This window comes from Oenanthe melanoleuca, chromosome 8 (genome assembly GCF_029582105.1).
Source record: "Oenanthe melanoleuca isolate GR-GAL-2019-014 chromosome 8, OMel1.0, whole genome shotgun sequence".
Lineage (NCBI taxonomy): Eukaryota > Metazoa > Chordata > Aves > Passeriformes > Muscicapidae > Oenanthe > Oenanthe melanoleuca.
In genome coordinates this window covers 836,648-850,375 of record NC_079342.1, presented here as the reverse complement: position 1 = coordinate 850,375, position 13,728 = coordinate 836,648, and the positions used below count along the sequence as shown (strand labels likewise).

At 48.7% G+C, this 13,728-nt stretch overlaps 1 protein-coding gene across 2 annotated transcripts; it reads left to right on the top strand.

The window, feature by feature from the left end:
- The first annotated feature begins 416 nt into the window (after positions 1-416).
- LRRC40 (leucine rich repeat containing 40) lies at positions 417-13,107 on the top strand. 2 transcript variants are annotated; one of them, XM_056498125.1, is made up of 17 exons: positions 419-616; positions 1,538-1,719; positions 1,948-2,021; positions 2,690-2,819; positions 3,762-3,885; positions 4,135-4,277; positions 4,797-4,969; positions 5,566-5,656; positions 8,023-8,068; positions 8,715-8,823; positions 9,306-9,413; positions 10,409-10,519; positions 11,266-11,343; positions 11,519-11,704; positions 12,266-12,392; positions 12,490-12,515; positions 12,576-13,107. In XM_056498125.1, the coding sequence occupies exons 1-15, from the start codon at positions 463-465 to the stop codon at positions 12,369-12,371; spliced, it is 1,815 nt and encodes a 604-aa protein (XP_056354100.1). In that variant the 5' UTR covers positions 419-462; the 3' UTR covers positions 12,372-12,392; positions 12,490-12,515; positions 12,576-13,107. The 2 variants fall into 2 exon arrangements, 1 of the variants encoding a protein (XP_056354100.1); XR_008841121.1 differs by lacking the exons at positions 12,266-12,392; positions 12,490-12,515; positions 12,576-13,107 and having other exon boundaries at positions 417-616; positions 11,283-11,343; positions 11,519-11,541.
- The last annotated feature ends 621 nt before the right edge of the window (positions 13,108-13,728 follow it).

Below are 13,728 nucleotides of genomic sequence, written 5' to 3'. Positions count from 1 at the left end.
ATTTTTAAGCACCACTGGGTTTTTTTAATAATCAGTTGAAATATCCAGTATTTTTTGGTTGTTTCTGCCTCCACTGAGAGAGGAGAAAAAAAAAAAAAAAAGAGGCAGAATTAAAGAACAGTGGTATAAAACTAATGAGGCTTAGTGAAGAGCAAGCGCCTGAAGTGAGTTTCTGGAATCACATACTTGACAAATGATGGATCTAGATAAATGCTTATTTTAAGCATTCTGGTTTATACAAACTCCAACACTTCTCTGATCAACACGAACCATTTATCAATTATCACGGAGCGTTTCTCCGCGCTTCGGTCGGGGCTCAGCGCGGCGCCCTCAGCGCGGCTCCATTTCGGCACCGAGGGCGGGAAATGGCGGCGGCGGCGCCCCGCCCGTGAGGGGCGGCTCCGCTTCCAGCTCCATCTCCAGCTCCAGCACGGCTCCAGCTCGGCTCCAGCAGTGCCGGCGATGGCGGCGGCTCGGCGGCCGCGGGCAGGCGGTGGCGGCGCGGGGCCGCGGTTCGGGCGGGCGGCCGAGCCGGAGGCGGCGGTGCCGCAGGGATTGCTGCGGCTGGCGCGGCGCAGCGGGCAGCTCAACCTGGCGGGACGCGGCCTCGGCCACGGTGCGTGACACAGCCCGGGAACCGGGCGGCGCCGTCCGCTCGTGCTGTGGGCTTCTGGCGTGTTTCTTGTTGTTAGCTCTGCTGCAGTGTCTCTAGAATGGGCTCTAGAGTGACTACAGGGATGTGTGTGTTTTATATATATATGTGTGTATGTATGTATGCGTGTATGTATATGTATGTGTATATGTATGTGTATATGTATATATGTACATGTATGTATATATGTATATATGTATATATGTATATATATATATGTATATGTGTATATGTGTATATGTGTATATGTATATATATGTATATATGTATATATGTATATGTATATGTATATATGTGTATATGTATATGTGCATGTTTTTGTATATGTACACACACATGCATATGCCTGTATGTATCCTGTATGTATATGTATATATATATGTATGAGTATATGTATATATATACGTATATATATGTGTGTATATATATGTGTATATATATGTATATATCTATGTGTATGTGCATGTTTTTATATATGTACACACACATGCATATATCTGTATACATCATGTATATGTATATCTATATCTATATGTATGTATATGTATATGTATATGTATATGTATATGTATATGTATATGTATATGTGCATGTTTTTATATATGTACACACACATGCAAATGCCTGTATGCATATGTACATGTATGTATATATGTATGTATCTATGTATATGTGCTTTTTTATATGTGTACACACATGCATATGCCTGTATGCATCCTATATATTTACCTGTATATATGCCATCCCCCAAGGCAGAAGGGTGGGAACTAGACACCATCAATGTCCCTTCCCAGCCTCTCAGTGGTTTCACACCCATGCCAGCCCTGGCAGTGGAACGCTGGAGCAGAGCCCTGCGGGTTCAGCTGGGCTGTGTCTGTGCTGCAGTGCCCGAGCACGTGTGGAGGATTAACCTGGATCCCCCGGAGGAAGCCCAGCACAACCTGTCCTTCGGAGCTGCGGATCGCTGGTGGGAGCAGACCGACCTGACCAAGCTGATCCTGGCCTCCAACAAGCTGCAGAGCCTGTCCGAGGACGTGCAGCTGCTGCCTGCGCTCACCGTGCTGGATGTGAGTGCAGGGATCCCTCCCTGCTCTCGTGGCTCCGGGTGCAATGTGGGAAGCCTTGTCCTGGTCTTTGTTCTCCAGTTTCCCTGGTGCCTGGAGTGCCAGGACACAGGGAGTGGCTTCCCACTGCCAGAGGGATGGGATGGTAGAGAGGAATTCCTGGAAAAACCCCTCCAAGGGGTTCTTTTGTACCTCCAAGGTACAAATGAGTAACTGTGTTCTCTTTTCCAGGTGCATGACAATCAACTCACATCACTTCCTTCTGCTTTAGGGCAACTTGAAAATCTCCAGAAACTCGATGTCAGGTAAGGCCATGTAACACAGCAAACATGAGAAATGCTGCAGTGGCTTTCAGGTGTGAGTGAGAGTTTGCAGGATATCAACCCTTCCGTCAAAAAATTAATGCCAGATTACTCTCTATAGAATATAATCATATATTATATATGTTAACAGTTTTGGATCAAAACTGGTGGCCTTTGTTGGAATTGTTTTCACTGATACTCAAAGTCACAATTGCTTGGAAGGTGCAAACAGTGTTGTTCTGAATAATCATACACAAAATATTTATTTGCACTATTTGCTTCAGTCAGGCAGTTCTGAGGATGAGACATTTCCAGTCATGAATAATGCACATTGTAAATAACTGTGCAGATCTTGTTTGTGCTGGAAGGTTCAGAATCTTCTGTTTACTGGGGTAATTTTGTAAATTTGTGCACAAGGAGAGGTTATGCTACCACTGTGTGTGTGAAGTACATAAACAAAAAAAACCAAAAAATATTGTAAATTCAGAGTAGGATTAAAAGTCTTCTTGAACAAATAAATAAAGATAATTAATTGTTGCCAGGTTTTCCTTAGAGGTGGCAGTGTCCCAACCAGCAGGCTGTGTGACACAAACATTCTGTGTGCAGTTACAATCCTGAAAACTCCTGAGTGTTTTTTTCCTTTCCCTTTGTGTTCCAAATTTCCACCCCAGCCACAACCAGCTGAGGAGCCTTCCCGAGGAGCTGCTGCAGCTGCCCCGTCTGAGGAGCCTCCTGCTGCAGCACAACCAGCTGAGCCAGCTGCCCGAGGGGCTGGGGCAGCTCCTCAGCTTGGAGGAGCTGGTAAAGCACAACTTCAGCCCTCTTTCCTTCTTTGGGAAGGATTTCTCCTTGTTTTCCCACTGCTGGGTAAAAATCCCTGGGATTCCCTCTGCCTCAGTGGCAGAACTTTGCAAATATTCCAGTGTCAGTGCATGGTGGGGTTTATTTTTAGTTTGGGAAGGATAAGGATTTGACAGGAAGGTTTTACAGATATGCAACAGAAAGATCTTTGAATGTAGAATTTGAAGAAGGAATAGAAATGATAGCAAATTTTGATATAGAAAAACTGTTGAGCTAGTTTTACTGGATAACTAGAAGGCAAAGTGTATGTTAGCATGTGAGTTAGAAAGGGATTACAAAAATAAATCCACCTCAAAAAATGTTTTTACCAAGCAAAAAAGTTTTCACGAGCAAACTAAAATACCATGTTACAAGTAAAAAAGAAAAATCTCAAAACTTTCCACTACAAAGAAACTAAAAAGCAACTTTTCTTTAAATTGTAATATATTGACTTTTTATAATTACAATATGATAACGTACAGATGGTAATGTTACTATTTATAAGCTATAAATAATAGTCAATGTGTTAATTAGTTGTCAGGTTTTAAAAAATAATTAATTGTAACCAAAACTGAAATTGGCTTTAGAGGAACCTATAGCTGTGGCTGAAAGGTGTGGGCTGGGCTCTTGTGACCCACCAGGATAAATAACTATATCAGTTAGATACAATAAACAGCATTTGAAAGAGCCAGTCCAAAGGCCTGCTCTTGGCCTGACATATTTTGGGAAAGCTGGAATCCCTGGTGATCTGTCAGTCCTGGGGGAGTTGTTTCCTCTCTCACACTTGTGCCTGTTGCAGCCATCTAATTTGACTGTTCTGCCACTAATTAACTTTGCAGCAGCAGCACTCCTGGGATGTTTCAGGCACCTCTCATGTGTCTCTCTCTCTGTTCCAACCTGCAGGATGTGTCCAACAACCAGCTCACAGCCATCCCCAGCAGTTTTGCTCTGCTGCTGAACTTGGTGAGGCTCAATCTGGCCTGTAACCAGCTCAGGGAGCTGCCTGCAGACCTCAGTGCCATGAAAAGTAAATCACTTTCCTTGGGTTATTCAATGCCAAGCAGCCAGTGCTGTGCTTGTGTTTAGCAGGGTTGTAAAACAGATCTTTAAAGAGTTACTGTTTCCTCAGGAAAATCAGAGTTACTACTTCTAGAATCTGTTTGGCAAAATGTTGTTGTGTTTATTGTAAATTAAACCCCAGCATAATTATGCTGCTGTAGAAAGGTAATTTTATCCTCTCTTCTTGCTGTTTATCACTGGACATTGACTTCCACAGGCTTGAGGCAACTGGATTGTACCAAAAACTACCTGGAAACAGTTCCTCCTAAATTAGCAACCATGGCATCCCTGGAGCAGCTGTACCTGAGGAAAAACAAGCTGCGTGCCTTGCCCGAGCTTCCCTCCTGCAAGCTGCTGAAGGTGAGCTTGGCATGGCTGCTCTGCTGGAGATGTCAGCTGTGAAACAATGGCACTTACTTTAAACACAGCTTTTGTGAGGTCTGTGATCAAAACCAGATGGCAGCTCTGGGTTTGGAACTCTGTTTAATGCATCCCCACCTGCAGCTTCTCTCACTGCCCTCATTATTCAACCTTTTCAAAGATGAGTTTCCAGATTTGGAAAATAAAAAGTGTTTAGGAGAGGAGTGACTGAAAGCTGAATCTAATATTGCCTGCAACAGTTATTTTTTATCTCTGGGAACTTTTTCTGGATAAATTTCACTTTGTTCATTATCATTTTTTCTTTGTAACTACAGAGTGAATACACTGTTTTTCCTTTTAACATAATCAGGTTATATCCAGGTGTTTTGTAGGCAGATGAAAGGGAATCAAGATGTTCATATTCCTCACATTATCATGCTGAGGACTGCTGATGTCATGATTTAGGAGATAAATGATAAAGGAATTTTTCCAGAGTTGTGGTGCTCTTTGTTCCTGTAGGAATTGCACGCTGGGGAGAATCAGATTGAGATGCTGAATGCAGAGAATCTGAAGCAGCTGAGCTCCCTGTGTGTGCTGGAGCTCAGGGACAACAAGATCAAGGCAGTGCCCGAGGAGATCACAGTGCTGCAGAAGCTGGAGAGGCTCGACCTGGCCAACAATGACATCAGTAGGTAATAGTGGCACCTGGGCTGGGCTGGGTGGTGGCAGCTCCTCCTTCCCTCCTGGGGGAAGGGAACTTCAGGAATGACTCAGCCATGGGATGAAGGAACCCTCTGTGGGATTGCTGTGATCAAAGTGGGACTTTTAAAATGTTCTGTGTTCTGCCTGTGACTGAGGTGTGACTTGGAAGTGCTGTGAGGAGCAGCTGAGTGAGCTGGGAAAGGGCTGGAGAATCCCTGAGGGGATGGGAAGGGGCTGGAGAATCCCTGAGGGGATGGGAAGGGGCTCAGGCTGGAGAAAAGGAGGCTCGGGGAATTTCTGGCTCTGCACAACTCCCTGCCAGGAGGGGACACTGGGGGGATTTGGGATCTGGGAACAGGGACAGGAGGAGAGGGAACAGCTCAGGCTGGGCAGGGGAGGCTCAGGGTGGAACCAGCAGGAATTTCCCCATGGAAAGGGAGCTCAGGGATTTGGGAGCTGAAGTTAATTTGGGATCCTGCATCTCTTCCTTTGAACCTGAGCTTGAGGATCCTCTCTGACCAGGCATTGCACATTCTTTAGCAGTTGTTTTGGAGCTGCTCTGGAATCAGTTGTTTCCCCTCTGCAGGCTGCCTTACACCCTGGGGAACCTCCCCCAGCTGAAATTCCTGGCACTGGAGGGAAATCCTTTGAGAACCATTCGGAGAGACCTGCTGCAAGTAAGCCCTGGGGTTTGTGTGTGAGTGAACACCTGCACAGGAGGGAGCTGGAGCTGCTGGAGAGGGCCCAGAGGAGCCACCAGCATGGTCAGAGGGATGGAGGAAAGGCTGGGAGAGCTGGGAATGTTCACCTGGAGAGGAGAAGCTTTGGGGTGAGCTCAGGGTGGCCTTGCAGGGCCTGAAGGAGCTGCAGCAAAGATGGAGAGAGACAATTCCCAAGGGATGGAGGGACAGCACACAGGGAATGGCTCCCACTGCCAGAGGGCAGGGCTGGATGGGATTTTGGGCAGGAATTGTTCCCTGGCAGGGTGGGCAGGCCCTGGCACAGGTGCCCAGAGTCAGGTTGGATTTTGGGGCTTGTGGGACAGTGGAAAGTGTCCCTGCCATAGCAGGGGTGGAATGAGATGGGATTTAAGGCCTTGTCTTAATTAAGATGTGGGATTCAGTTCTCTTGTAGGGAGGCAGCAAAGGGAGGGTGTGGGTGGTTCCCAAGAAAAGGAGTCCTTAGGAGGCCACCACTCCTGCTGCAGAGTTCCCTGGTATTTTTACCCTGCCAGGCCCCTCCCCTCAGTGATGCTGTACATTCCTACTTCTGTGCCTCTGCCAGGGTTGTAAAATCAATGTTCCCAGAGCCCTGGGATGCTCCAAAAATAAGCAGAACTGACAAATGTGTGTTGCAGTGAAATCTGTAACATCTGTCAGGAGAGGGAAGCCCTGGTGTGCCTGGCTGAGGGAGCAGAGTGTGCCCTGGGTTAATGAGCCCTTGGCCAAAGTGTTCCTGGAAGGGAGGCTGAGTCAGGGCTGCTGGGCTTCTGCTCCTCCTGGATTCCTGAGGATTTGCTGCCTCAGTGTCCCTGCTGGGCTGTATTTCCCACCTGGAGCAAAGGCCAGGCACAGGAAACCTGTTTGTGCTGCCTGGACCCATCACCAGCACTGCAAATTCATGGGGCTGCAATTTTCTCTGCCTGGCTGGATTTTTTTCCACTTGATTTAGAGGAGCAATTGATGGAGGAGCTTTAGGGCTCCCCAGGCACTGCTTGGAGCAGGTGGATATTGAGATAAAGGACTGGAGTGAGTGTAGAGGAGCAGCAGATTCTTTTCTTCTCTCTTCCAGCCCTGCCCAGCTCACCTTCTCTTCCTCAGGCCTCTCATTCCAACCCCATTCCTGCTTCTTGATGAATTTCTGGTAAATCCTGGTCTGTTTTTATTAACTCCTCTGCTATTACTTGGCTCTGGAGCTTTGCCTTGCTCTCTGCTTTCCTCCTCACACTGTTACTGAGATTTCAGCTTGACCTTCACCTTTCCCTCAAAACTTCCCAGCTTGGCTTCCCTTGCCAGCCCCACTCTCCCTTCCTGTCTCCTTGGGACAATTCCTTCCTTTTCAGCATCCCCATTCCCTTTATCCCTCTCTGTTCATCCAGTCTCTTAGGCTGTGTCAGCTGGAAGGGGAAATGTTCATTGACATCCAGGACTTTAGGTCAATCCTTGGTTCTGAAACCTGCAAAATCATCCCCCAAACCTGCAAAATCACCCCTCAAACCTGCAAAATCACCCCCAAACCTTCAAAATCACCCCCAAACCTTCAAAATCACCCCCCAAACCTGCAAAATCACCCCCCAAACCTGCAAAATCATCCCCCAAACCTGCAAAATCATCCCCCAAACCTGCAAAATCACATCCCAAACCTGCAAAATCACATCCCAAACCTGCAAAATCATCCCCCAAACCTGCAAAATCACATCCCCCAAACCTGCAAAATCACATCCCCCAAACCTGCAAAATCACATCCCCCAAACCTGCAAAATCACATCCCCCAAACCTGCAAAATCACATCCCCCAAACCTGCAAAATCACATCCCCCAAACCTGCAAAATCACATCCCCCAAACCTGCAAAATCACATCCCAAACCTGCAAAATCACATCCCAAACCCAAAATCACATCTTTGGAGCTGTTAGAAATCCCTGCAAATGATGCAAACTACCATGATTTTCCTGGAGTTTATGATTTGGGCCATAAAAAAAAAGCAGAACAATGGTCAGTCAGCTTCAGTGACAAACTGTAAATCTGTCTCTGCAGCAAATTGTGCTGGAGCTTTTTAAAATGAAAATTAAGCTCCTTGGAAATTTCTCACTTGCTCTTAAAAGTGGCAAAAATCTTCACATAAGGAGCTACAAAGGAGCCTGGGGCTGTGGTTGAGGATCAGAAATGTTCAGCTGCAATAAATAAAATGATAACTAAACAAGTTGCCAAGCTGCTGTGGGATTTTCAGTGGGATTTGTGTGCTGGCATTGTCCCCCTGCATTGTCCCCCCAGCTGCACAAATACTGCTGAGTGACTTGGGGTCTGTTTTTTAATTTTTTAAAGAAAGGTACCCAGGAACTTCTGAAATATCTGAGAAGCAAAATCCAAGGTATGTTGTTTTCTTCCACTTCATTTTGAAGAGAATATTTTAAGAAATTAAAGTCAATTAGAATTTAGGGAGGATGTTGTTTGAATCCAGGTCCCCCCAGTTATCCTGCAGTAATAATTTCTGTTTCTTTTTCTTATCCTAATAGCTAACACTGAATATTAAACATTCTGAATTGAGGATTGTCCTTTACAAAAGCAGATTCACCCTGCTCAGCTGGATGGGAATTCCCATTTCAGGCCTGCAGGAGCTTTTCCATGTGGATTGTGGGGAGTAATCAGAATGAACTTCACAGAGGAGGGTTTGTAAATATTAATGCTTCACCTGGGATTGTGGTCAGATGTGCTGGTGTGGATAAAGCTGCTCTAGGTCATCATTTCCAGACAGAATTCCCTGGTTTTTGTAGTTGTGGCAGAGCCTCACAGAGAGCTGCCAGCAGCACATCTCTGCTTCACAAAGTCCAGGTCACCCCTTCTCCCTCCTTCACCCTCCAAGAGCCCCCAAATCCAAGATGGCAAACAAACCCTTTATCAGGAAATGATTGGAATAATCTGCTGCTTTTGAGTTGAGGCAGAGCAGAGCAGGGGGGTGGTGGCTGCTGCCCCTCAGAGCAGCTCAGCTGTGTCCCTGCACCCCCTGGTGTCCCCAGATGATGGCCCTGGCCCCAGTGAGGAACCTCCTGTGACAGCCATGACTCTTCCCAGCCAGTCCAAGGTCAACATCCACGCCATAACCACCCTGAAATTATTGGAATACAGGTATTTGGGAGTATCACCCATCCAGAATACTTTTATTTTATCCTATTTTATGCTTGTGGGTTTTTTTTCCTCACCTTCATCATCCACCAAGCCGTCCACAAACCCTGCTGTGGGCATTTCCCCCTTTAATTCCTGGGCAGTTTTAGATTGTGGGGTTTGGATTAATTTTTTTTGGTATTATCAAATATTCTGCAGTACCTCATTGAAGTGCTTTTAGTACCTTTGAAACTCTGTATGATTTTCACTGAGTCCCAGAACATCTTGTAGTAGGGGAGTGTCTGCTCAGCTATTCCTTCAATGAACTTGGAAGGGTTGGGAAAGGGGAAAAAAAAATCCAGTTTGGGGCACGGGGCAGTGCTGGGAGCTTTCGCCACCTGTCAGCTGTGTCCTGCTGTTATCTCCTCTGCAATGCCCTGCTAATGAGTGGTTAATTGGTGTCTCTCCTGCTAATGAGGGGTTAATTGGTGTCTCTCCTGCCCCAGTGACAAGCAGGCTGCAGAGATCCCCCAGGCCGTGTTCGACGCCGTGGGCTCCAATCCCGTGGCCACCGTGAACTTCAGCAAGAACCAGCTCAGGGAGATCCCCCCGAGGTACTGCTGCCGTTCCCAGCTGGGGTTTGCTCTCCTGCCTCTGTTTGCAGCATCCCTGAGCTGTCTGTGCACACAAATCCCACTGGGAGGAGGCACCAGCCTCAGCCAAGGAAAAGCTTTCCCTGGCACTGCTGGCAGCAAATAATCCCTCTGTGGCAGGAGGAGGGTTGCTGTGTCTCTGGGAGCCCCCAAAGATCATGCACACTGGTTTTTGACAGCTGGATTTGTTCCCAGATGTGCTGAACAGACACTCTGGCACAGACAGCTCGGGGAGGTGCAATCCCAGAGGGACAAAAAGACTCAGATTTGGGAGCTGCTGCTTGTGCATCCTGTGCTTTGTCACTGTGTGAAGCTGCTGGATTCCCTGGGGTGGCTGTGGGGGAGTGTGCAGCTGCCTCAGAGCTTCCAGCCAGTGCAGACAGCAGTGTTTTCTCATTTAATTGCCTTTTGTTTTAGAGATTCTGTTTGAGGGGTTCAACAGGGAACTTGTGGAGCTGTTAAAACCTTTACCCCAAAGCATGTCAGTGCAATAAATAACCTTCCACAAGCAGCAGCAGATACTCCCAGGGTTTGTGACAGCACAGCAGGGGAGCAGAACCAAAAGATGGGAAAAATAGGATTATTTGTCAGGTTTTTTGGCTGCAGAAGGAGGTGGGTAAAGTGTGTGTTCAAACATCTCCAGGGCAGGAGGTGGCAGTGATGTCACCTGTGCCTTGGTCTCTGAGATAGATCCTGGCTGCATTTACTGAGGAGGCTTTGGTGGCAATATTTGTGAGAGAAAATGCAATCTGATGACTGTAGATCACTGATTGGAGCTTTGCCTTACCCCCTGTGTGAGGCTGGAGGAGCTGCAGCTCTCACAGGTGATCTCCCATGATCTCCCCTAAACCCCTTCAGAAAAAAAAACACAACATGTCCTTGATTTGTGGAATAAACCAGGTTTTTAATAATTTACAAAGCAACCATGATGAGAGCATCTTCCTTTTGTGCTTCAGGCTTGTGGAGCTGAAGGACACAGTTTGTGATGTCAGCCTGGGCTTCAACAAAATCTCCTCCATTTCCTCAGAGCTGTGCCTGCTCCAAAAATTGACCCATTTGGATCTGAGGTTGGTGATGGTTTTTTTTTACACTTCCTTGCCTGGGAACTTCTTTCCCTGCCTCCCTAAAGCAGCCATCTGTTCCAGTGGGATGGCAGCACTGAAATCATCTCTCACTCCCAAAATTCCTCCGTGGCAGAGCTGGAATAGGATGTGGCCTAAATTTGGGCTTTTCCTAAAGAAGAGACAAAAAGAAATGGATCAGTTCTGAGCCTTGTGGAGGAGAGATCCTGCCTCACTCAGAGGAGGGTTCTGAGATGTTGTATTTCAAAACATTCCCACCACCCCCCAGGAAAAAACCACACCAAAAAATCCTGGGAATTAGCACAGGGAAGGTGCAGATTTGGTTGCACTGCCAGCAAGAGAAGCAAGAGATGGTTCCTTGTTGTCACTCTGCCTCCTCTGATTCCTGAGAAATGCTCCTGCATTGTTTAGATCAGGATTAGCTCAACCCGTTGGTTTTGGGGAGCTCCACAGTGACCTGAGTGATTCACTTTGGCTGCAGGGTCTGGGCACTTGGATTTCCTCTGGAAACAAGGAGCTCAGTTTCCAGGCAGGTTTGTGCAGTTTGGGTGCTTGGGAATCTTCAGGGGACAGGCTTTGAGAGTCCTCCTGGCAGAAATGGGGATCCCTGGCCTGCTCCTGTCCTGTCATGGGGCAGTGAGGTGACCTCAGACTTTGTAGCTGATCTGGGAATCCTCAACCAAACCCCTGACAAAGTTTAGTTCTTGTTGTTTGTCTTTCTTGGATAACAGAAACAATGTTCTGACAGCCTTGCCTGAGGAAATGGAGGCTCTGAAAAGACTGCACACAATAAATCTGGCTTTTAATAGGTGAGCAACTCTTTAGACTTTTTTTTTTAATACAATAATAAAAAGAGCTGGGCTGAATTTGACAATTTTCCTGTTATGTGAGCACAAGGAGCCTCTTTCACCAGCTGGGAGCTCCCATGAATGCTCCTCTTTTGAATGCCCTGTTTCTGACTGTCCCTCCTTTCTCCTCCTGAAGGTTTAAGGTGTTTCCCAGTGTCCTGTATCACCTCCCAGCCCTGGAGACCATCCTGCTCAGCAACAACCAGGTGGGATCCATCGACCCTGTGCAGCTGAAGGGCTTGGACAAGCTGGGAACTCTGGATCTGCAGAACAATGATCTCCTCCAGGTGCCCCCAGAGCTGGGCAACTGTGAGAACCTCAGGTGTGTGGTTAGATGTGTTAGAAACACATTTTCTGTCTGAGTTCTTCAGGCAATGTTTGCCAGCACCCATTGGCAGGGTGTGGGGTTTGCCTAAAGGGGTCTCTCTGGAGAACAGGACAATTTTTTCCATAATCTCTTCCCTAATTTCAGCATTGCAGAGAGCTGTGGGAGTTGTGTGATCATTCAGAGCTGGTGTTGAGGGTCTGTGGGTTGTGTGAAGCTCGTGCTGGAGCCCTGGGGGTGACATTTTCTGTGCTCCCAGTCATGCTGTGGTGGAGCAGGGAGGTTGGGCCAGCCTGAGCCACTCTGGAATTCTGATTCTGTATCCCAGAAGTTCTGTTCTTGCTCCTGCTGGAGGAGTGGGGTGTGTGCACACCCCCACTGACTTCTCAGCATCAATTCAAATTCAGCTGCTGAGAACGAGGGCAGCAGAAACCCAAACTCCTTGGGCAGGGCAGAAGAGGAATTACCCAGGAATGTCAAAGCCCTCAGAAATGAGTGTGCAGTGGATGAGTGTGTGTGTGCCAGAGCTCTGACCCCAGCTGTGACCCCTGTCTGCAGGAGCCTGCTGCTGGAGGGGAACCCGTTCCGCACGCCCCGCGCCGCCGTGCTGGCCAAGGGCACGGCTGCAGTGCTGGAGTACCTGAGGGGCAGAATTCCCTCCTGACCTGGGCACCTCCCTGGGCACCTTCCTGAGCCTCCCTCTGAGCCTGGGCACCTTCCTGAGCCTGGGCACCTCCCTGGGCACCTTCCTGAGCCTGGGCATCCCTCCTGAGCCTGGGCACCTTCCTGAGCCTGGGCACCCTTCCTGGGCACCTTCCTGAGCCTGGGCATCCCTCTGAGCCTGGGTACCTTCCTGGGCATCCCTCTGAGCCTGGGCATCCCTCCTGAGCCTGGGCACCCCTCTGGGCACCCCTCTGAGCCCTGGGCACCCTTCCTGAGCCTGGCCTGGCCCAGGGCACAGCTGCACTGCTGCAATCCCTGCAGAGCCACTTTCCAGCCCCACAGGAGCAGCCAGGTCCCCCCTGTGCCCCCAGCACCCCTGGGCTGCACTGCCTCCATCCTTCTGCCCCTGGCTGGGAGTCTGGCCAGCCTGGAGCCCAGCTGTGAAACATTCCCTGCCCTCTGCATGTGCCAGCAGGGATTTCTGCACCCCACACTCTGTTTGCACTGTTTGTGGCACAGGCCAGCAAGGGAAGCTTGGGTGTCTCATCATGTCACCATCAAACTGGGGCCAGAGCAGAGGGAACATTTCTGTGGTTTTTATATCCCTGTTGGCTCCTGTTTCCCAGAGCTGCCCCTGCTGTGGGTGTGGTGGAGTGTTTGAGGTGCTGAGAGGTGCCCAGGTGTGTGCAGGGCTCAGCTGAGAGACACCAGACAATAAATGTTCCCTTTGCACGTCTGCTTTGGCTCCCTCAAGCTGAAATTGAGCTTTGTACGTGGGAACTTGGAGAACTTGTCTTGTTCAAAACTCTTCCAAGTGTCCTGCAGTGGATCTTCAGTGGTAACAGTTCTCTGGGTGGGGCTGCACCACCTTCCAGTGCCTGAGCTCCCTTTCCGTGGGGAATTCCTGCTGGTGTCACCCTGAGCCTCCCCTGGGGCAGTTCCCTCTCCTGTCCCTGTTCCCAGATCCCAAATCCCCCCAGTGTCCCCTCCTGGCAGGGATTGTGCAGAGCCAGAAATTCCCCCTGAGCCTCCTTTTCTCCAGCCTGAGCCCCTTCCCATCCCCTCAGGGATTCTCCAGCCCCTTCCCATCCCCTCAGGGATTCTCCAGCCCCTTCCCAGCCCTTTTCCCTGCCCTGGACACGCTCCAGCCCCTCAGGGTCTCTCATGGGCACAGCCCTGGAGGTTCTGTAGCACAGCAGGATTTAATTCCACACTAAAATTCCCATCTTTTAAACATGTCCAGATGAAATAAAACACTGAGCTCTCCCTTCCAGCTGGGCAGGGATGGCTCAGGGGACCAGAACTCTGGGCAGGAGAATGGGGGCACTGCCCTGTGTGGGAAGGGTTTGGGGCAGTGG

Bases quoted from the DNA above. Each gene is read 5' to 3' on its own strand.
- LRRC40 (XM_056498125.1), top strand. From the start codon at position 463: ATGGCGGCGGCTCGGCGGCCGCGGGCAGGCGGTGGCGGCGCGGGGCCG. The intron at 617-1,537 runs GTGCGTGACACA...TCTGTGCTGCAG, and splicing joins GGGACGCGGCCTCGGCCACG to TGCCCGAGCACGTGTGGAGG. The intron at 10,520-11,265 runs GTTGGTGATGGT...CTTGGATAACAG, and splicing joins TTGACCCATTTGGATCTGAG to AAACAATGTTCTGACAGCCT.